This window comes from Centruroides vittatus, unplaced genomic scaffold (assembly GCF_030686945.1).
Source record: "Centruroides vittatus isolate TY-2023 unplaced genomic scaffold, ASM3068694v2 scaffold_2569, whole genome shotgun sequence".
Taxonomy (NCBI): domain Eukaryota; kingdom Metazoa; phylum Arthropoda; class Arachnida; order Scorpiones; family Buthidae; genus Centruroides; species Centruroides vittatus.
In genome coordinates, this window is record NW_027122690.1 from 777,056 (window position 1) to 799,888 (window position 22,833).

The 22,833-nt window shown below is 30.2% G+C and overlaps 1 protein-coding gene and 1 long non-coding RNA gene across 2 annotated transcripts in view; one reads left to right on the forward strand and one right to left on the reverse strand.

Moving 5' to 3' along the window:
• Positions 1–220: 220 nt before the first annotated feature.
• Positions 221–22,833, reverse strand: part of LOC136987666 (uncharacterized) — a 62,122-nt gene continuing 39,509 nt past the window's right edge. The window contains exons 20-32 of the mRNA XM_067285418.1: positions 4,462–5,163; positions 3,006–3,018; positions 2,762–2,933; positions 2,479–2,636; positions 2,243–2,332; positions 2,040–2,166; positions 1,790–1,953; positions 1,613–1,681; positions 1,024–1,178; positions 905–957; positions 715–826; positions 478–642; positions 221–402 (exon numbers count right to left, since the gene is read on the reverse strand). Coding sequence (XP_067141519.1) covers positions 357–402; positions 478–642; positions 715–826; positions 905–957; positions 1,024–1,178; positions 1,613–1,681; positions 1,790–1,953; positions 2,040–2,166; positions 2,243–2,332; positions 2,479–2,636; positions 2,762–2,933; positions 3,006–3,018; positions 4,462–5,163 — 2,026 coding nt within the window. The 3' untranslated portion in view covers positions 221–356. The remainder of the gene's footprint in view (positions 403–477; positions 643–714; positions 827–904; positions 958–1,023; positions 1,179–1,612; positions 1,682–1,789; positions 1,954–2,039; positions 2,167–2,242; positions 2,333–2,478; positions 2,637–2,761; positions 2,934–3,005; positions 3,019–4,461; positions 5,164–22,833) is intronic.
• LOC136987727 (uncharacterized) lies at positions 9,587–10,083 on the forward strand. Its single transcript, XR_010882654.1, has 3 exons — positions 9,587–9,785; positions 9,868–9,936; positions 10,010–10,083. It is a non-coding gene; the product is annotated as an uncharacterized lncRNA (long non-coding RNA).

A 22,833-nucleotide genomic window follows, 5' to 3' on the forward strand; every position in this document is an offset into this window, starting at 1 on the left:
TCAAAATGTCGAGTAGTAGGCGTAACCCACTTTGTTCAGTTATTTTCCGAGTGTAATCATATTCGGCGATAAGAAGGCTCTAAGAGACGTAAAAACCTTACAACTGTGTACCAAAAAGGCCGTCCCGGTCGCCACGTAATGCATACTCTTCACTAGAAAAAGCCAGTTAACTATTTTACAATTTTACTGACAAAAAAAAAATCCAGACGACAAATATGACTGCATTTGAATAACTTTATTTGTTTTAAATTATTTTTGAATTAAAAAGAAATTTAATGTAATATTTAATATACACTATTTTCTTTGTCGTTTAAAGCAATATTTCGTTGAAAGTCGAATACATCATTAAATACCAATTAATAAAATCCACAGCTTTCGTATACACAAGTAGCACTGGATAACCTTTAAGAAGAAATTATGTCATTAAAGTATTTATTCCCAAAGTATTCAAATTTAGGTAATTAAAATCATTCTTACGATAATGTATATTTAACGCATTTCTTAGAGCATTCGGAAAATTTAAATTTGTTAACAGCATTCCTTCGATCTCCCATTATATAACCGTCAGTTGATGGGCAATCTGATGCTCCTGGATTTCCAGCAGGCCCTCCCTGACTTTCGCCGTCGTGAAGACTTCCAAGTCTGAAATATTTTTAAATAATTTCTTTCCAAATTTATATTTCAGCATTTGTTGTAATGTTTTAAATCACTTACAGATGAGCTGATTCATGAGCTACTGTATCAACTCTTTCGTTGTACTCTGAATCGTCTTGAGAGATGCCAACTTTGTAACATTGGTAACAAACAGTGCCTACGTATGCAAAGCCTGCAAAAGAAATTTACTTGAAAGTATAGTTTACATAAGGGAATTGTAGAATTAAGAAGTAAATGGAAAAAGGCTTACCCACAGCTGTTGCTTTAAATGTACCATCAGCTTGTAACTCACCCATTTGTCGACTAAATAATATATATTAAAATTAATCAACCTCAATTCTCTACATATCAATATAATAGAATACTTACGTAACAATGAGCATGATTATATCAGCATCTTTAGCTAAACCTGTAGCATTACTACAGTAATATTTTCCCATGTGGGCAAGTAAATCATCAGGATTAAGTTTATTTTCGTGTTTCGGAATTGCACTCTTTACTATATAAGCGGGTTCTGTTTCTTTCTATAGGTGAAAGTAAAGTTAAACGAGCAATTATTTATTATGACATCGTCAAAATGCCGGCTGTAATTTTTATTCATATTTTTTATTTAATTTAAAATATATGCCTCCGGACTCAAATTATTAGTGTCTTGCGTCTGTACATCATACTCTTCCTGGCAACAACAGGTGTCATGCTGGTCATCTTTGAAACTCCGAATAAATTTTTCAATTGAAATCACGTGACTTCCGGCCTTCTCCGGACTTAATCGGGGTTTCCTGTTCTCTAAACTTTTCGTATCTAATCTCCACTTTTATTTACCTCACTCCGTTTTAGAGATTAAGGAAGCAGAGGCAGACAGAAATCAGACGGACAGACAAACTCACAGCAGTGGCAATTTATAGCTCTACAGTTTTTTAAATTGCAGCCCAATACATAAATATAATTAGTGAATTACCGTAAATGCTTCAATCCCAAGCAAACGAACTTGTATTCCCAATTCTAATGTATCAATTAGGTTTTGAACCTAAATTTATAAATGAAAAAATTGCAAAAGTTATAAATTTTCATTCAAAATTAAGCTATTATGAACTATTTTATTCAATTTAAGAACATTTAGAAACTTATGTCCTACCCCAGTGTACATGACAGTTATGTATTCCGTTAGAGCTTTTACAGTTTCGAATCGTTTCGTAAAAGCGCTTTCTGTAACAACCAGACATTCCACAACTATGCACTGATCGTCTCTGGCCATTGTCGCAACTTTTTCCATTTCTTTGTTAACTTCCACATGCGAGACTGAAAACAAATTCAAAACATTATCGATTTTTTTAAAATATCAGCTGCCAACGATTACTAATGTTAAAAGTGTTAAATATATTCACCTCCGTCATTCCCAAAGGACTTTTGGTCGTTTATAACTTCCACAATCTTATGTGGTACTTGCCCATCTTTAACGGTTCTACCCGACTCATACGGTTCGATTCTAAATTTTGAATTTACAATTCCTCGCTAAAAGTATAGAAAAAAGTTTAAGAATCTATGTAATTTTATAGGCTATAAAAGTATGGATTATTATAATAATTACAATTGTGACAGGCCCGTCTTCGTCGATCAAAAGAGCTGCTCCATTAGTGCTGTCTCTGTAAATTCTTCTCTTCAAATCTTCTACGTCGATCTTAAAGCATTTAAATATTTTATATTAACTTACTGTTTTTACCCAAAAAATATAATTCTAATTTTAATAGTTTGTACAGAATATAACCTTAGATAAAATGTGATTAACGCGATTAACACGTTTCATAACTGTTTTAAATGGCTTACTGAGTTTGGTTGTTGATTAACAAGTACGAAGTTTTTCGCCAATATTTCACCAGCAGGCTCTAATTTCAGTTCTATTTCTTCGTTTAGAGCTCGGAATTTGACCGTCTTCACTCCAGATCTGGACGTTTCCACGGATGGAAACACCACGTCTACTCGACCTGTATATCAGAAATTTAAGGAAACGTCTTCAAAGTTTTATTCAAACTGTGTTTTATTTTTGATTTTCATACTAGAAAAACTTACCATTATCTTATTATTAAATTATTAATAATAATATTCTTACCACTTGGAATGGCCGAAGCGATTGCAAAGAGGAAAATGCCTGCAAGATAGATCATGGTTGAATATAGCCATAGCAATAGTCTCGTACTATTTATAAGGATGGAAATCGAGTGTAAAATGCTGATTAGTGTAATTACTCGATTACTCATCCGACGCCGATCGATAGTTCGCACCTGTGTTTAATTTTAACATACTTAATTATCATCTTAGTCATTGAAATGTTATATTTATTTAAATTTATTTACCTTATTTATGAATCTAATTCACAATCTCATAAAATGCATTTCCATTCGCGGCTTATATAAAGAAATTATATAAGATGTAAATGTAATGTCTTCTGCTGAAAGTGACGGAAAAACTTTACACAAAGTCCGAAAGAAGTCTCCACTTTGGTTGCAAGTGTACAGTACTGTACCAATCGTATTGAAGAAAACCAATCTTTCACAATAAAATTCTAAATAAAGTTGAAATTTTTATTCATATTGAGATTTAAAACATGGAATTTTAAATTTTAGTGTTTGAAGTAATTAAAGATTAATATATTAAAATAAAACTTTATTTATATCAATAATAATAGTTGTAATATCCACTATTATATTTTAATCCGAATTGTATTCAATTCCATCAAATCCCGATAAAATAATTTCTATCGTAATCAATGCTTTAAATATCAATTTATTTAAAATATTCTTTTCTTCGTTTCCGCTTTTTTCGGGTAAGAATTAAAACCGGAAACGATAAAATTCCAAATTATTCGTTTTTTGATTGTTTATTACGAAAAATGGACGCAATAAATTTTATAAAATGGTTTATAGTTTTAATTAACTTAATTTCCCTATTTATTAATAAAGTCGTTTATTATTTTACAAATTCAAAACTAAAAAATAATAAAATTGAGAAATTAAAACTCGAAATTCTGCAATTAAATTATCATAAAAGCTTTTAACGTCTTTCGAATTTCGAATCTATAAACTAACTTTATTACTTATGAAAGTAATAATATATTTATTATGAATATAATAAAATAGTTATAACAAATATAATTATATAACGATAAAATTGTGTGAGATTTTAATAAATATACGTATTTATATTGAACATAAACGTACTCAGCAATAAAATACATAAACTCCAATAACCACCACCTTATAAGTTGCCGAGGGAATTTTTAATTAAGAAAACGAACGTTTTCGGTCTATTCAATAGACCATCATCAGGTTAGAACATACGAAAATGGAATACATTACAAATGGAACATCACGTATAAAATTCAAAAATACCAAAAAATCGTTAACATCCGAACCAATCAGAATAAAAATTAAAACGTAAATGGTACATAAGTGTAAAAATAAAATAACATACTACATTGGCTAAACATTAATTAATAACCAATAACATTAATAAAATAATTGATACATTATAAAAGAAACAACAAGTGTAAAATAAGAACTTATTACTCGTACTCATGTACTAAAATTACCTATCCTAACCGGATGGTAACTGTTCCAACTAATTAAAATTAGAATTAAAGGGCAAAAAATACCCAAACGTAAATTAACAAACACATAACAATATTAAACTTATTAGTACACGCTAAAAATCATTTAACAGATAATAAAATATTAAGGATCTCCAAATACGAAACAAATCGCAAATCATGTGCCATTTGTAAGTCTCTTAATTGCAAATTTCCAAGCTGACGGTAATCCCTCAGCGTCCCTGGCGTTAATGCATCTATTCTCGAGTCTACTCTTGTAAATTTCTATTTTTTCCGCCGTCTTTGCTAAAGTTGGAGAATATATTTGTTCGACGATTTCCGCCTCTTCCCATCCAACGACGGATCCTTCGGCCTGGGCCATCTGGGCCAGAACAGTTGCGTTAGAACTTTTCCTTGCATCATATTTATGCTCTTTGATTCTAACACCTAGGTTCCTTGTTGTAACCCCTATATACTCCTGTTTTAGTCCTAATTGCTGATTTTCATAACGGATCCTATAGACCCCAGCTCTATCCTCTTTCTTAATCTTCCCTTTATCAGTTCTCAGAATTTTGTAGAGGTTCGGGGCTCGTTTGAAGATCAATGTTGATTTTTTAATGTCCGCTATCTCCTTCATAATGCCCCGTACATTTTTGTTGAAAGTAAACTTGGTATATCCACTAGGTCTTTGTTTAGAGGTTCTTGTGTCACTCTTTTCAAACTTCCTCACGATACCATTAATTACGCTTCTTCTGTAGCCTAAGCTCTCTGCTATTCGCATGATCCTGTCGATCTCGTTAACCCTGTCCATAACGTTATCGCAATAAGTAAAAGCCCTCCTGACTAAGGTGCGAAAGGCTGCCAATTTATAACGAAATGGATCATTTGACTGTGGCGGGATGTAGAGTGGGCTATGTGTGGGTTTACTATGCGTAACGAAGGACTCAATTTTTACGGATGGGTACATACTCTAGAGTATGTACCCATCCGTAAAAATTGAGTCCTGTTTGAAAGCGCTAATGGAATCTTTATTTAGAAGTAAACCCAGAGTTGTTACACCACAGGGACGATGTCTTGGAGATGGCTAACCTGGTATGCTGTGAATCCTTCTTTGGCTTCGAAGGCCATACTTACAAACAGAATAGGGGAGTTCCTATGGGAAGCCCTATGTCGGGGCTTCTGTGTGAATTAGTGGTTAAGAAAATTGAAGAAAAGGTTCTGCACAACTTCAGAAACAGTATAGTTTACTACAAGAGATATGTTGACGATATCCTTATAATTTGGAGAAGTAATCGAGGAATTAGTACCTTTATAGAAAGAATTAACGATAACGAAGACGGCCTACGTCTGAAACTAGAGCAAAAAAGTTCAGTGGAGGTACACTTCTTAGACATCAATATCACTTTTAAGAGAGGGCATCTATCCACTAAAGTGTATACTAAACCCACACATAGCCCACTCTACATCCCGCCACAGTCAAATGATCCATTTCGTTATAAATTGGCAGCCTTTCGCACCTTAGTCAGGAGGGCTTTTACTTATTGCGATAACGTTATGGACAGGGTTAACGAGATCGACAGGATCATGCGAATAGCAGAGAGCTTGGGCTACAGAAGAAGCGTAATTAATGGTATCGTGAGGAAGTTTGAAAAGAGTGACACAAGAACCTCTAAACAAAGACCTAGTGGATATACCAAGTTTACTTTCAACAAAAATGTACGGGGCATTATGAAGGAGATAGCGGACATTAAAAAATCAACATTGATCTTCAAACGAGCCCCGAACCTCTACAAAATTCTGAGAACTGATAAAGGGAAGATTAAGAAAGAGGATAGAGCTGGGGTCTATAGGATCCCTTATGAAAATCAGCAATTAGGACTAAAACAGGAGTATATAGGGGTTACAACAAGGAACCTAGGTGTTAGAATCAAAGAGCATAAATATGATGTAAGGAAAAGTTCTAACGCAACTGTTCTGGCCCAGATGGCCCAGGCCGAAGGATCCGTCGTTGGATGGGAAGAGGCGGAAATCGTCGAACAAATATATTCTCCAACTTTAGCAAAGACGGCGGAAAAAATAGAAATTTACAAGAGTAGACTCGAGAATAGATGCATTAACGCCAGGGACGCTGAGGGATTACCGTCAGCTTGGAAATTTGCAATTAAGAGACTTACAAATGGCTCATGATTTGCGATGTGTTTCGTATTTGGAGATCCTTAATATTTTATTATCTGTTAAATGATTTTTAGCGTGTACTAATAACTTTAATATTGTTATGTGTTTGTTAATTTACGTTTGGGTATTTTTTGCCCTTTAATTCTAATTTTAATTAGTTGGAACAGTTACCATCCGGTTAGGATAGGTAATTTTAGTACATGAGTACGAGTAATAAGTTCTTATTTTACACTTGTTGTTTCTTTTATAATGTATCAATTATTTTATTAATGTTATTGGTTATTAATTAATGTTTAGCCAATGTAGTATGTTATTTTATTTTTACACTTATGTACCATTTACGTTTTAATTTTTATTCTGATTGGTTCGGATGTTAACGATTTTTTGGTATTTTTGAATTTTATACGTGATGTTCCATTTGTAATGTATTCCATTTTCGTATGTTCTAACCTGATGATGGTCTATTGAATAGACCGAAAACGTTCGTTTTCTTAATTAAAAATTCCCTCGGCAACTTATAAGGTGGTGGTTATTGGAGTTTATACGTATTTATATTTTATTTTCTTTATAAATAATTTATTAATGATAATTTTCAGTTATTTTTGTACAGAATATGTGCCAAATTGTGGTAAACGGAATGAATATATTGTGAATAGGATCCATCTCCACCCTTCGACCTCGAATAGCATCAATCCTCCTAATACAACCCCTTAAGCAAGCCGTATTATATTGCGTTTAAGAAGAAAAACAGGGCAGAAATTCCCTCTACGGTACTTACTGCGGAGGACACTTACACCAAGTCCCTAACAAGTACTATGGAAGAGCTCTTCAACTATCACTTCCCATTTGACGACTCTGATCTTGGTACTGACACCCGGCGAGAATTGCACAGCGACTGCCGTGTGGCATCAAACGAGCAGGACGACAGACCATTCACTTATAATGAAGTATCTCATGGTATTGAACTCATTAAAATTAAAAAGGCTCCAGGCATTGATCGGGTAACTGGAAATGTGATCAGGGAGACGTATGATGTTATTCACACTACATTTGTTACCCTGTACAACCGCTGCCTTTCTCTTGTGTACTTCTCTGCTGACTGGAAGAAAGTGTCTGTTAAATTAGTTCAAAAGAGGTCTAATGATAACCCAAAACACCCGAAAATAAGTTTTATCAGCCTCCTTCCCGTGATGGGGAAAATCCTTAATACGCTGGTGAACAATAAGATTTTAAATTATTTGAGGAAAAATAATATTTTAAGTCTTCATCAGCATAAATTCACTACTGGAAAATCCACTATTACCGCTCTATCAAACATTATCGAGCACATCAATTTTGCCAAAAAAGACGGTAAATACATTCTTCTTTTGTCTATTAACTTTCGTAGAGCGTTCGATAATCTCTGATAGCCGGTGATTCTCTGTTAACTGCGGGCTTATAACTGCCCCGCAACTTACACAATTTGATGAGTAGTTCATAAATGAGAGGCAAGCAGACTGGTACACCAACAACTTTAGATACAGCCATCGTGTTATCAAAGGTTGTCCAAGAGATTCAATTGCCGGCCAGACCCCCTAACAATTCTCAGTGGACCACAAGATCAGCTTTCGTAGGGATATGCAGACAACAAAGTGATTCTTGTTTCGGACAAGAACAGCGGAAAACTGCCTGTCCTCTGAAAAAATTTACTTCAAAATGTTTCCAACTGGAGTAAAAGTGTTAACCTCCCGTTCAACTACGACAAGTGCGGCACGATGTATGTCCCCGGGGCCATAGAGCTTATTCTTTCGTATGCTGCGCTAACCTGGGCAGCGGCCATCCAAACTGTGCACATTTAACGCAAACTCCTAAAGGCGCAAAGAATTGCCGCTCTACGTATTTGTAGAATATACACATACTTTACTCTTGATTGTCATTGCGGGCCTCTTTCCAGTGTATATTATAGCAGGATGGCTATGTTAAACTGGAATATCTGTAACAATATGAACGGCGAAGTTGGAAACTTCGCCATTCATTCCATGTTTTCCTCCTGTTATAAATAACAGAATCGGAAAATTAAATGTGTTTTCTTTATTTTGTGTGAAATTCGTGTTTTCTTTATTTTGTAAATTTATTTATATACTACGTATGTATAAATAATTAATAAATATTCAATTGCATACATTTGTAATATTATCGTTTTCAGTTTTAATGTTTATTACTGAACGAAAATAAAGACGAAAACACTCTGGATGAATTGATATTATGACGTATTAATTACAATAGAAATGATTTTCTCTATAATTAATGAAGCCAGATTTAATTCAAATAGACAAAAATTTGGATTATGTAAAACTGAAATATTTAAACCTGCTAATAAAGAAATAAATATACTCTTATTAAGAAATAATAATAACGAATTGTATTGTACTGTACTGTACGTGGAATAAATTTCTGATGTTTGATTTCGAACCGAATATAAAAAAGAGGCGATGGAGTTTATATTTAATTAAAACAACTATTTTGATTAAAGTTAAATATAAATTTCTGAGAAGAGCTGATAAAATGTCAATAGTTGCTTAATTTACTTGTGCCAACAAAAGGTCTGACACCTGGCGGTATTAGCGTAAATAACATGATGGCTGCTGCTTTAGGTATAAAGTCTGTGGTCGGTACGTGTTCAACATACAATGGTATATAATAAGTATTGCAGTGCATTTGGATGTAAGTCTAAAGGTGCACATTACTCAGTATATATGCACACATTCCCAAAAGATAAATTACTGCGAAAAAGTAGGAACTAAAACTGAGGAAAGCCATCAATGAAATCTATGCACAGTACGTTTGCAGTTTGCATTTTGAGAAAGACGATTACTATTTACTAGGTAATAACAATAGCATTAACTATTATTACATACGATACTTTCGTTTCCATAGGTTTATCATGTGCTTGTGGTTATTTAAAACCTAATTTCTATCCAACTAAAAACAAAGCGGTACGGAAGTTTGATGCAGCTTTAAATATTTTTCGGAACGGAATTTTAAGCTTTCATTTAAGAATTAAGCCTTTAGATAAGGACAACATCGATAAATACGGCAATAGAGCTCATCGTATAATAGAAGTGTTACAAGACCGACGATCTCGTGTAAGGTAAACGTAAATAAACATTATGTAATTTTCAAATACATTTTTTAGTTGACTTTAAATGAAATTCCTCTCGCAGCTGTTACTCCTGACGTAGAGAATAAAACTTACAGTAGAAAATTCGCCAGAATTGCAGAAGATGAATGTGTAGAATTAAATTATATATTCTTAACAGAGAGCCAATTTACAAAAGCTTTCGAAAATGACACTGTAGCATTAGAAGAATATTTGTCAGTTACTTTGATTCAGGTTATTCAGCATTTAAGACATTATTTTACACACGGAAATAATCATTAATTTGCTTTCAGTAAGAAAGTTTTTCATATTTCAGGTTCAAAATTTTATGGATACGCTAGATCTGAGAATTAAAGTCCGTTTAGTTAAGGCAATATTTTTTACTGTAAGTGAATACAGCAACGAGAATTTTTCTGATTTTAATTATTTTTATAAATATTATTTAAATTGGGCTTTAGGAAGAAACTGAGCCGGAATTCATCAAAAATAGTGCTATTAAAGGTCATGAAAACTATCTCAATCCCCATAAATTTGTGAGATCGAGGGAGGTTAGGCAGAAGTCGTACCTCCCTTTCCGGCAACTCACTTGTCAGGATGGCTAAAGTTCGAATTCAGTCCCCCGCGAAGGGACTCTTTTGGTCGGCGAGTGGATAAGAGATGAGATGGTGTCGACGATAAGGCGAAAGCGATATTCGAGGCAAAGTGGACACCATTTAACAATTAAAACAAGATTTATTAGAATTACCAAAGGACACACATACAAAATCTGACTAAATTTCCTAATTCGCGTAGGGTTCGAGAGAGAGCTTACAGGTTTAGTTTATACCTCATTATCAGTTTCTTTTTCTTAGTTAGCACTTGGATATCCACGAAGGGTAGATAAGTATCCGAAAATGGCACAGTTTATAAAGTCGCGACTGAGCACGGAGACGTTAGGACAGTAGGTCCAGAGCAGTGACGACGTGCGATGGCTTTCGTCCGGCAGATGATCAGAGACTTTCCTGAGGGGGGAAAGGAGTGGCTTTTATAGCTTTAGGCTGGGAAAATGAGTCACGTGATCGAGGGTTGATGGCGATCTGGGTCATAGATGTTCCCGGGACTAAAAATGTATGACGAGTTCGGACGTTAACTATAAACTTAGGTTGCAAGACGATCTGAATACAGTTTATGAACAAAGGATTGTTGATAGTTATATGGCTGGGGACGCATATTTTCTTGTCCAGGACCGGTTTTAGACAGGATGTTTATATCCAAAACCGTTTTTAGGCAGGATGTTTTTAATAAGAAAATTCTCAAGTTAATAAAGGGAACGCTTATTAAAAATTGTTACGTTTTTACGAATTTACGTTCAGGGGGATTTTCGGATCTCACAAATTAATTGGAGGTGCACAAGATTACCTTTGCCAGTCGAGAAACTTTACTGATGAAGCTGATATTATTTTCGTTATATCTAAGTAAGTATTGTTGTAAATTATTCGTACAAACCTATATTAATTAATAATTTGTGTTGCAGACGAACATTTGGCGAAATGGTATCTGACGGATCAATTCGTACAGGAATAGCTTGTATGTAAGGTTTTCTCGTTATGATATAAAATCATAAGCATATATTTAGAAAATGTTTTACAGGCATAGCTTATCTAGGAGTAATTTGTGATGACTGTTACAAAACACGAGTTGTGTCAGACGATAGTAATATCTACGAAAGAAGTGACACTATTGCTCACGAAAGTTGTCACTTGTAAGAACATTAACGCTATTATTATTACTGTGTAAGGTGAAAGAGTAGTTAAAATGTACTTTTTTAGATTGGGTAGTCCCCACGACGGAGTAGGACCAGAATCAAGTATTGCTAATAGTCCAGGATGTAAAAACTGTTTTGGTTCTTATGGATATATTATGGATTCTCGTAACGAAGTAAATGGAACGAAGTTTTCTAATTGTACTTGCGATAACATAGCAAATATTCTAAAGTGAGTAATGTTTTATATACGAATTAAACAAACTGAAAACATTTGTATTGTAATGATATGAAATATTCGGTTTTTGCTTTCTTCATTTGATAGGTTTTTTTTTTTAACTCTTTCCGCCCTGTGAGCACTAAGAGGGCCTCTTTTAGTAGGCCCATTATGGGTTCAGCCAGGCCCACAATGGGGCGACCGGGTGGTGAGGGACAGGGCCCGACATATCCAAATGGACCACCCCCCGAAAAATTCCTGGGGATTATTCGACCCGTTCGGATTCGATCCCGGGTCCCCCAGAGCGGTAGGCTGCCACCTTTACCGCTCGGCCATCCTGCCGTCTAATTTGATAGGTTAGGTGGACATGACTGCGTCAAAACAAAGTGTACGGAAGAATAATTTTGTTGATGCACTTTTACCAACACACATTTGTTTAAAAGAAAGAAAGAAAGAAATTTCGAGAGTTAACATGAATTGTAATAGAAATTTTCATATGATGCATTTGTATTCTTAAGAAAAACATTTAAATAAAATGCAAAAATTAATCAATGTTTTCACAGTTCCATAATTAATTACCTCGTGGTGAGCGGCAAATAATGCCATTTCATAAAAACTAAAACAACAGATTGTCAAAGTTTAGTTTTATCCTGCAATGTCTTTAGATTCACAATATTAAATTTTTTTAATATTAAATTAAACCAGAAAATAAAAATTTTGAACTTACCCGAATGAACATAATTCAACGTTTCAAATTAAAAATCAAAATTTATTATAACTTTCTAATGAGATTAGAACAACAATCCATGGTATCTAAGAGAAGAAAGACCAATCCCAATTTCTAAATTGTTGCTTTCTTAAAAAAAAGATCAATTTTCCTTGGAAGAATGTGTGGCTAAAAAGTATCTTTCTTCTTTCAATAACAGTTTTTTTCATTTTCTTATAATGTTTGCATAAATTTTGACGCTTTTTGCTTGACCACAAATTGGTAGATAAACGAGGAGCTTAATTGTTTTATTTGTTCTTGATAAAGAAATGGTCTAAAGAAAACTCCAACGTGATAACTATGCTTTAATTTGCATCTCTTATATATTACAAGATATAAAAATACAATCATTAAAATGTTTTACAGCAAATTAAAGTTTATTCAATTAAAAAAAGTCATTCAGATTAATATTTCAGTCATCGAATCCTTAAAAGAATTGTAATGATTCCGGGTCATCAGTGTCATTATCGGAGTTATCAGCAGGGTTATTAGGAGCTATAGAGATATATAGCCCATATAACTGATGGCTACGCATAAAGTCTTGGATGTAGCTTTTGATAAGAATCTGGTTAGAGTGATCTGCTTTGTAAGTTTCTTTTTTCCTCATAAATTTTCCCACAGCACAGCACGGCAAACGAATAAACTTATACCGCAGGATCAAATAAGTTTATTCGTTTGCCCCTATACTTTTGTCAACCGTTCAAACATTTGAAATTACATATTGTTCCAATATAGTCACGTTCAATTTCGAAAGCTCCTTTACTGTGAACTTCTTTTGTACTTCTGTTCTTTTCTCTTTCAAGTTTTACTTCACTTCCAACTCTGTAGCCCTTCCTTCGATTCTCGGCGCTTCCTCCAGGTGAAACCATGCTCTTTCTTTTCGCCGATATCTTGCACAATAGCCCCTTTCACCGAGTCACTGACTCTACGAAAGAATCTCCTTGAGACTGGGAAACTGAGAAAGGGAATTCCTCTGGAGAGTTGGTCATAAGCCGGAGCAGTCGTAAAACAGGTAGTTCGTTAAGTGAGGAAGGCTCCTCGAATCTTTGCCCATCGTGAAGACTGTCAAGTCTGAACACAATTTTCACAATTTCGTCAGAAACTGAAATATTTCAATGTTTAATTTAATGTTTAAAATCACTTGCATGAACTACTATAAGAAATCAAATAGTCTTGAGCAATGTCAACTTTATCACAATTGTTAAAAACAGTGTCTACGTAAGTAATGCCTGTAAAACAAACTTATTTAAAAGCACATAACAAGATCAAAGGATAAGATAGAAGTAGACATGAAAATATTTATATAGGGAATTGGAAGAAAGAGTATTATCGTCCTATAACACTCCCATTTACTAATACACTGAATATTGAAATTAATTATTGACAGCAGTGGTGGTGTGGGAAACTTTGATCACAAATTTAATTTTCTAATTACAAATTTTTATTAAATTAATTTTATAATTGCGAATTTTAATTAAATTAATTTTATTTTAACAATATTAAAAAGATTTGATAACAAAATTAATTTTTAAACTTTATTTTAACAATATTAAAAAGATTGATAACAAAATTAATTTTTAAACTTTATTTTAATATTATTATAAAATTAAGTTGCACTTATAATTTAATTAAAATTTGTCGAATAAATTAAATTAAAATTACAAATAATTTTTTAAAATAAAAAGTTGTTGAATAAAAACTTGACGAATGGAATTATTTCAACTCACAGAATTTATTTTTCGAGTAAGATTACAAATTATTATTTAATTTAATTAATAAATTTTTACAATTTAAGTACATTTCGAGTTAGTTAAAATCACAAATAATTTTTCAAAATATAATTAATTTTTTAATAAAATTATTTTCAGTTCAAAAATTTGGCAAGTATATTAAGATTACGAATAATTTGTCAAGTAAAAGTTTTATTATCAATACTAAAATTAATTTTCTTGATTTATTTTGGAATACACAAAATAATATAACACTGAAATTATTTTAAAAAGGTTTTTAAATTACAGTTTATTCAAGATTTTTACTGTTTTATTCAGTTTATCTAAAGTAGGTATAGTTCTGCAAATTTTTCTGTTCATTTTTTTAGTTTTCTTATTTGGAAAACTTTTTAGTTCATTTCTTCAGTTTTCTTATTTGGAAAACTTTTTAGTTCATTTTTCAGTTTTCTTATTTGGAAAACTTTGTAGTTCATTTCTTCAGTTTTCTTATTTGGAAAACTTTTTAGTTCATTTTTCAGTTTTTTATTTGGAAAACTTTTTAGTTCATTTATTCAGTTTTCTTATTTGGAAAACTTTTTAGTTCATTTATTCAGTTTTCTTATTTGGAAAACTTTTTAGTTCATTTATTCAGTTTTCTTATTTGGAAAACTTTGTAGTTCATTTCTTCAGTTTTCTTATTTGAAAAATTTTTCAGTTCATTCTTTCAGTTCTTTTATTTGGAAAACTTTTTAGTTCATTTATTCAGTTTTCTTATTTGGAAAACTTTTTAGTTCATTTATTCAGTTTTCTTATTTGGAAAACTTTTTAGTTTATTTATTCAGTTTTCTTATTTGAAAAACTTTGTAGTTCATTTCTTCAGTTTTCTTATTTGAAAAATTTTTCAGTTCATTCTTTCAGTTCTTTTATTTGGAAAACTTTTTAGTTCATTTATTCAGTTTTCTTATTTGGAAAACTTTTTAGTTCATTTATTCAGTTTTCTTATTTGGAAAACTTTTTAGTTCATTTATTCAGTTTTCTTATTTGGAAAACTTTTTAGTTCATTTATTCAGTTTTCTTATTTGGAAAACTTTTTAGTTCATTTATTCAGTTTTCTTATTTGGAAAACTTTTTAGTTCATTTATTCAGTTTTCTTATTTGGAAAACTTTGTAGTTCATTTCTTCAGTTTTCTTATTTGAAAAATTTTTCAGTTCATTCTTTCAGTTCTTTTATTTGGAAAACTTTTTAGTTCATTTATTCAGTTTTCTTATTTGGAAAACTTTTTAGTTCATTTATTCAGTTTTCTTATTTGGAAAACTTTTTAGTTTATTTATTCAGTTTTCTTATTTGAAAAACTTTGTAGTTCATTTCTTCAGTTTTCTTATTTGAAAAATTTTTCAGTTCATTCTTTCAGTTCTTTTATTTGGAAAACTTTTTAGTTCATTTATTCAGTTTTCTTATTTGGAAAACTTTTTAGTTCATTTATTCAGTTTTCTTATTTGGAAAACTTTTTAGTTTATTTATTCAGTTTTCTTATTTGAAAAACTTTGTAGTTCATTTCTTCAGTTTTCTTATTTGAAAAATTTTTCAGTTCATTCTTTCAGTTCTTTTATTTGGAAAACTTTTTAGTTCATTTATTCAGTTTTCTTATTTGGAAAACTTTTTAGTTCATTTATTCAGTTTTCTTATTTGGAAAACTTTTTAGTTCATTTATTCAGTTTTCTTATTTGGAAAACTTTTTAGTTCATTTCTTCAGTTTTCTTATTTGGAAAACTTTTTCAGTTCATTCTTTCAGTTTTCTTATTTGGAAAACTTTTTAGTTCATTTATTCAGTTTTCTTATTTGGAAAACTTTTTAGTTCATTTATTCAGTTTTCTTATTTGGAAAACTTTTTAGTTCATTTATTCAGTTTTCTTATTTGGAAAACTTTTTAGTTCATTTTTCAGTTTTCTTATTTGGAAAACTTTTTAGTTTATTTATTCAGTTTTCTTATTTGGAAAACTTTGTAGTTCATTTCTTCAGTTTTCTTATTTGAAAAATTTTTCAGTTCATTCTTTCAGTTTTTTATTTGGAAAACTTTTTAGTTCATTTATTCAGTTTTCTTATTTGGAAAACTTTTTAGTTCATTTATTCAGTTTTCTTATTTGGAAAACTTTTTAGTTCATTTATTCAGTTTTCTTATTTGGAAAACTTTTTAGTTTATTTATTCAGTTTTCTTATTTGGAAAACTTTGTAGTTCATTTCTTCAGTTTTCTTATTTGAAAAATTTTTCAGTTCATTCTTTCAGTTCTTTTATTTGGAAAACTTTTTAGTTCATTTATTCAGTTTTCTTATTTGGAAAACTTTTTAGTTCATTTATTCAGTTTTCTTATTTGGAAAACTTTTTAGTTTATTTATTCAGTTTTCTTATTTGAAAAACTTTGTAGTTCATTTCTTCAGTTTTCTTATTTGAAAAATTTTTCAGTTCATTCTTTCAGTTCTTTTATTTGGAAAACTTTTTAGTTCATTTATTCAGTTTTCTTATTTGGAAAACTTTTTAGTTCATTTATTCAGTTTTCTTATTTGGAAAACTTTTTAGTTCATTTATTCAGTTTTCTTATTTGGAAAACTTTTTAGTTCATTTATTCAGTTTTCTTATTTGGAAAACTTTTAGTTCATTTTTCAGTTTTCTTATTTGAAAACTTTTTCAGTTCATTTTTCAGTTTTCTTATTTGGAAAACTTTTTAGTTCATTTATTCAGTTTTCTTATTTGGAAAACTTTGTAGTTCATTTCTTCAGTTTTCTTATTTGAAAAATTTTTCAGTTCATTCTTTCAGTTTTTTATTTGGAAAACTTTTTAGTTCATTTATTCAGTTTTCTTATTTGGAAAACTTTTTAGTTCATTTTTCAGTTTTCTTATTTGGAAAACTTTTTCAGTTCATTCTTTCAGTTCTTTTATTTGGAAAACTTTTTAGTTCATTTATTCAGTTTTCTTATTTGGAAAACTTTTTAGTTCATTTATTCAGTTTTCTTATTTGGAAAACTTTTTAGTTCATTTATTCAGTTTTCTTATTTGAAAAACTTTGTAGTTCATTTCTTCAGTTTTCTTATTTGAAAAATTTTTCAGTTCATTCTTTCAGTTTTTTATTTGGAAAACTTTTTAGTTCATTTATTCAGTTTTCTTATTTGGAAAACTTTTTAGTTCATTTATTCAGTTTTCTTATTTGGAAAACTTTTTAGTTCATTTTTCAGTTTTCTTATTTGGAAAACTTTTCAGTTCATTTTTCAGTTTTCTTATTTGGAAAACTTTTTAGTTCATTTATTCAGTTTTCTTATTTGGAAAACTTTTTAGTTCATTTTTCAGTTTTCTTATTTGGAAAACTTTTTAGTTTATTTATTCAGTTTTCTTATTTGAAAAACTTTGTAGTTCATTTCTTCAGTTTTCTTATTTGAAAAATTTTTCAGTTCATTCTTTCAGTTCTTTTATTTGGAAAACTTTTTAGTTCATTTATTCAGTTTTCTTATTTGGAAAACTTTTTAGTTCATTTATTCAGTTTTCTTATTTGGAAAACTTTTTAGTTCATTTATTCAGTTTTCTTATTTGAAAAACTTTGTAGTTCATTTCTTCAGTTTTCTTATTTGAAAAATTTTTCAGTTCATTCTTTCAGTTTTCTTATTTGGAAAACTTTTTAGTTCATTTATTCAGTTTTCTTATTTGGAAAACTTTTTGTTCCTTTTTTCAGTTTTTTATTTGGAAAACTTTTCAGTTTATTCTTTCAGTTTTCTTATTTGAAAAACTTTGTAGTTCATTTCTTCAGTTTTCTTATTTGAAAAATTTTTCAGTTCATTCTTTCAGTTCTTTTATTTGGAAAACTTTTTAGTTCATTTATTCAGTTTTCTTATTTGGAAAACTTTTTAGTTCATTTATTCAGTTTTCTTATTTGGAAAACTTTTTAGTTTATTTTTCAGTTTTCTTATTTGAAAAACTTTGTAGTTCATTTCTTCAGTTTTCTTATTTGAAAAATTTTTCAGTTCATTCTTTCAGTTCTTTTATTTGGAAAACTTTTTAGTTCATTTATTCAGTTTTCTTATTTGGAAAACTTTTTAGTTCATTTCTTCAGTTTTCTTATTTGGAAAACTTTTTCAGTTCATTCTTTCAGTTTTCTTATTTGGAAAACTTTTTAGTTCATTTATTCAGTTTTCTTATTTGGAAAACTTTTTAGTTCCTTTTTTCAGTTTTTTATTTGGAAAACTTTTCAGTTTATTCTTTCAGTTTTCTTATTTGAAAAACTTTGTAGTTCATTTCTTCAGTTTTCTTATTTGAAAAATTTTTCAGTTCATTCTTTCAGTTCTTTTATTTGGAAAACTTTTTAGTTCATTTATTCAGTTTTCTTATTTGGAAAACTTTTTAGTTCATTTATTCAGTTTTCTTATTTGGAAAACTTTTTAGTTTATTTATTCAGTTTTCTTATTTGAAAAACTTTGTAGTTCATTTCTTCAGTTTTCTTATTTGAAAAATTTTTCAGTTCATTCTTTCAGTTTTTTATTTGGAAAACTTTTTAGTTCATTTATTCAGTTTTCTTATTTGGAAAACTTTTTAGTTCATTTATTCAGTTTTCTTATTTGGAAAACTTTTTAGTTCATTTATTCAGTTTTCTTATTTGGAAAACTTTGTAGTTCATTTCTTCAGTTTTCTTATTTGGAAAACTTTTCAGTTCATTCTTTCAGTTTTTTATTTGGAAAACTTTTTAGTTCATTTATTCAGTTTTCTTATTTGGAAAACTTTTTAGTTCATTTTTTCAGTTTTCTTATTTGGAAAACTTTTCAGTTCATTTTTCAGTTTTCTTATTTGGAAAACTTTTAGTTCATTTATTCAGTTTTCTTATTTGGAAAACTTTTTCAGTTCATTTTTTCAGTTTTCTTATTTGGAAAACTTTTTCAGTTCATTTATTCAGTTTTCTTATTTGGAAAACTTTTTAGTTCATTTATTCAGTTTTCTTATTTGGAAAACTTTTCAGTTCATTCTTTCAGTTTTTTATTTGGAAAACTTTTTAGTTCATTTCTTTCAGTTTTCTTATTTGGAAAACTTTTTAGTTCATTTTTCAGTTTTCTTATTTGGAAAACTTTGTAGTTCATTTATTCAGTTTTCTTATTTGGAAAACTTTTCAGTTCATTTTTCAGTTTTCTTATTTGGAAAACTTTTTAGTTCATTTTTCAGTTTTCTTATTTGGAAAACTTTTTAGTTCATTTTTCAGTTTTCTTATTTGGAAAACTTTTTAGTTCATTTATTCAGTTTTCTTATTTGGAAAACTTTTTAGTTCATTTATTCAGTTTTTTTATTTGGAAAACTTTTTCAGTTCATTTTTCAGTTTTCTTATTTGAAAACTTTGTCAGTTCATTTATTCAGTTTTTTTATTTGGAAAACTTTTCAGTTCATTCTTTCAGTTTTCTTATTTGGAAAACTTTTTAGTTCATTTTTCAGTTTTCTTATTTGGAAAACTTTTAGTTCATTTTTCAGTTTTCTTATTTGGAAAACTTTTCAGTTCATTCTTTCAGTTTTTTATTTGGAAAACTTTTAGTTCATTTTTCAGTTTTCTTATTTGGAAAACTTTTCAGTTCATTTTTCAGTTTTCTTATTTGGAAAACTTTTTAGTTCATTTATTAAGGTTTTTTATTTGGAATACTTTTCAGTTTATTTTCTGTAACAGTGTAACAGTTAGGCAAAGTTTAATATATTTCTTTAATTCTTAAGTTTGTTGTTATAAAATTATTTTACATTAATAATTCTTACAATTTGTTTTTATATAAAGGATAAATTAAAACACAACAACTTAAAATAACATATTAACAATAGGACAATGTAAAATACAGAAATAGTTCAATATAATAATTATCTAAATTATATTTCTTACTTGTTTAATTAAGAATTGTTCGTAAAATAGAATATCCCAAAAAGAACATTTCTTTTTAAAATATTTGTGGTAATAACAATTTTTTAAATATTATCCATTTTTAGACATTAAAGACGTTTAATTTCTTAATAATTGTAGTTACACTAAACAAATAAGAATCATTATCTGTCCATTATTTACTAATATTTAGGTACTTCCAACTTATTAATGTCAAATGATGGAATTTTTTTATGTTATATATTGTTTTGGTTAAGTTTAAAAAATTAAATTCAATTTGTTTTTTCTTGTAATAAATTATGTCGTACTTTTTATATAAATTAAATAAAATTTTATATGACATTCTTAACTTCCAAAATTATGTTTTTTATATGATAAATACAGCTGATGTAAAAAATTTTCTAAATTTAACAGATTTTTTATCTCATGTTGATAAATTATCAAAAGTAATGAATTGATTAGCAGTAGGAAAATTCCCTGTTTTTGAGGTTAAGTACATTTTTACATTAGTAGAATACAATTTATTAATAAATTTAACAGAACAATGGTTGTAATGGTTGTTTTATAATCAATTACATTTTAGTTTTACTTTGATGTATTTAACAATAAGTTAAATTAAAAGTCACTTTTTATATTAAAATTATAGTAATACAAGGTATATATAATACGCATTAATTTTTCTAATTCAATTTGATAAAGAAATGTAATGAATTTATTATAAAAATTTATCTTCTCAAAATTGTTTGCATGTCTTGCTACAAACCCAATTTGTCTACATAAGATGTTGAATGGAAGATTTTCGTCTCGAATCATGAAAACTTCGAAGTCAAGGATAACTCGTATATCACTGTTTCATGTTTTCATGGCCAACAGTCAATAAGTTGAAATGCTTCAAAATCTATGAGCATGGCATTCTGTAATTTTATATAAATAAAAATTACGATTAATATTATTTTATATTTAATAAGAAAATAACAAAAGAGTTCATATATAAATATTTTTTACTGACTATATAAAATGCTCATTGATATACCAAATTGTTAATGTAAAATCTATAAAAATATAATTTTTAAAATTTATATTGTAATTGAATTGAAATGAAACATGCCTTTTTTTTAAAAAAAAATATATAGTTACTAAAATGAAATAAAAGTAAAAAATATATTATAAGAATCTAACTCAAATTGTACAGTAGCAATAATAATAATAAATATTAAATCTTCAAATCGAATTTATACTGTGTTATTAAACCTACTGATAAAAATTTGAATTACTATATGGATTATAAAGCAGATACTAGCTCAGCCAATAATTAGTCTAATTCACAAAACAACACCTTTACTTATAGCTGAGATAATTTTATTGAGAAAACTAACGTTTTCGGCTTACTCAATAAGCCATCTTCAGGTTTTAACTTTGTGAGATCTGGATTTTACCAGATCCACTTTTTATAATAATTCGTTTTAGGAATTTTTCCCTTCATATAAACATCCTGTCTAGTAACGTCCCGGACGAGCAAATATGCGTCCCCGGCCGTTTAACTATAAACTAGGGCTGCAAGATGAGCTGGCTCTAGTTGAGAACAAAGGATTGTTGACAGTTAGCGTCCGAATTCGTCATGTATTATGAATCCCGGGAACACCTCTGACACAAATCGTCATCCGCTTATGATCACGTGACCGATTTCCCAGGCAAAAACTTATAAAAGCCACTCCTTCCACCCCCTCGAGGGGAGTCTCTGATCATCTGCCGGACAACCGTCGTCGCTCGTCGTTACCGACTCGGACCTTCTCCGAACGTCTCCGCGTTCAGTCGCGATATTATAAAACTGTGCCTATTTCGGATACTGATCGAGGATATCAAAGTGATAACTATATCAGGAGCTAATAATGAGGTATGAACCGAAACTGTAAGCTCTTTCTCTCGACCCCTACGCGACTTAGGGAACGTAGTCAGATTTCGTATTGGTGTCTTTGTTAACTATTAATAAATCTTGTTGTTATTGTTAAATGGTCTCCTCTGTGTCTCGAATATCGCTTCGCCTTATCGTCGACCCCATCCGTCTCCCCTCCTATCCACTCGCGTAACGCGTAACGCGTAACGCTATAAGACGAAACAGTCATCCTTGACAAGTGAACCGGAACGGGAGATACGACTTTCTCCTTACCTCCCCCGTTCTCACATATTGGTGTCGATCGAGAGGGGTTTCGACTTATTCGGCACCCCCGATTTCACAACTTTCGAAAAAAGGAACATTATCGTTCCATTAAAAGAATACAATTGTTTGAAATAATTCAAACCATTAGTAACGGACAAAATAAAAAATAAAAACAAAAAGGAAGAACATGGTAATATAAATAAATAAATATACAATAAAATTGTTATAGTGGGAATAAGAAGTAAAAAAGTTAAAATAAAAATGATTCCACTGGTGATACTTTTTTTTAAAAAAAAAAGTGGCGGATTATCGAGGAATGGTGCCAAAACAAGCTAAGACAAGCCTACGAGTTCGTGATACATTTCTTGACTACGAATTTCCAAGCTATTGGTAGGCTGTCAGCGTCCCTCGCATTTTTGCATGCCTCTTCCAACTTGCTTTTGTAAATTTCAATTTTTTCTGCGGTACTTGCTAACGTTAGAGAGCTCAAGGGTTTTACAATATCCGCTTCCTCCCATTTAATTATTGAGCCTTGGGTCTGCGCGTATTGCGAAAGTACTGTTGCGTTGGAGCCTTTCCTGACGTCATACTTGTGTTCCTTAAGTCTTATCCCTAAACTTCTTGTTGTGACTCCAATGTAGTCTTTTTCGATACCTAGTTCCGTGTTCTCGTACGGGATTTTGTACACTCCTGCTTTTTCTTCCTTTTTAATGTGATCTTTATCATTTCTTAAGATTGTGTATAGGTTCGGAGCCCTTTTTAGAACCATTCTGGTCTCCTTGCGGTTTGCAATTTCTTTCATAAT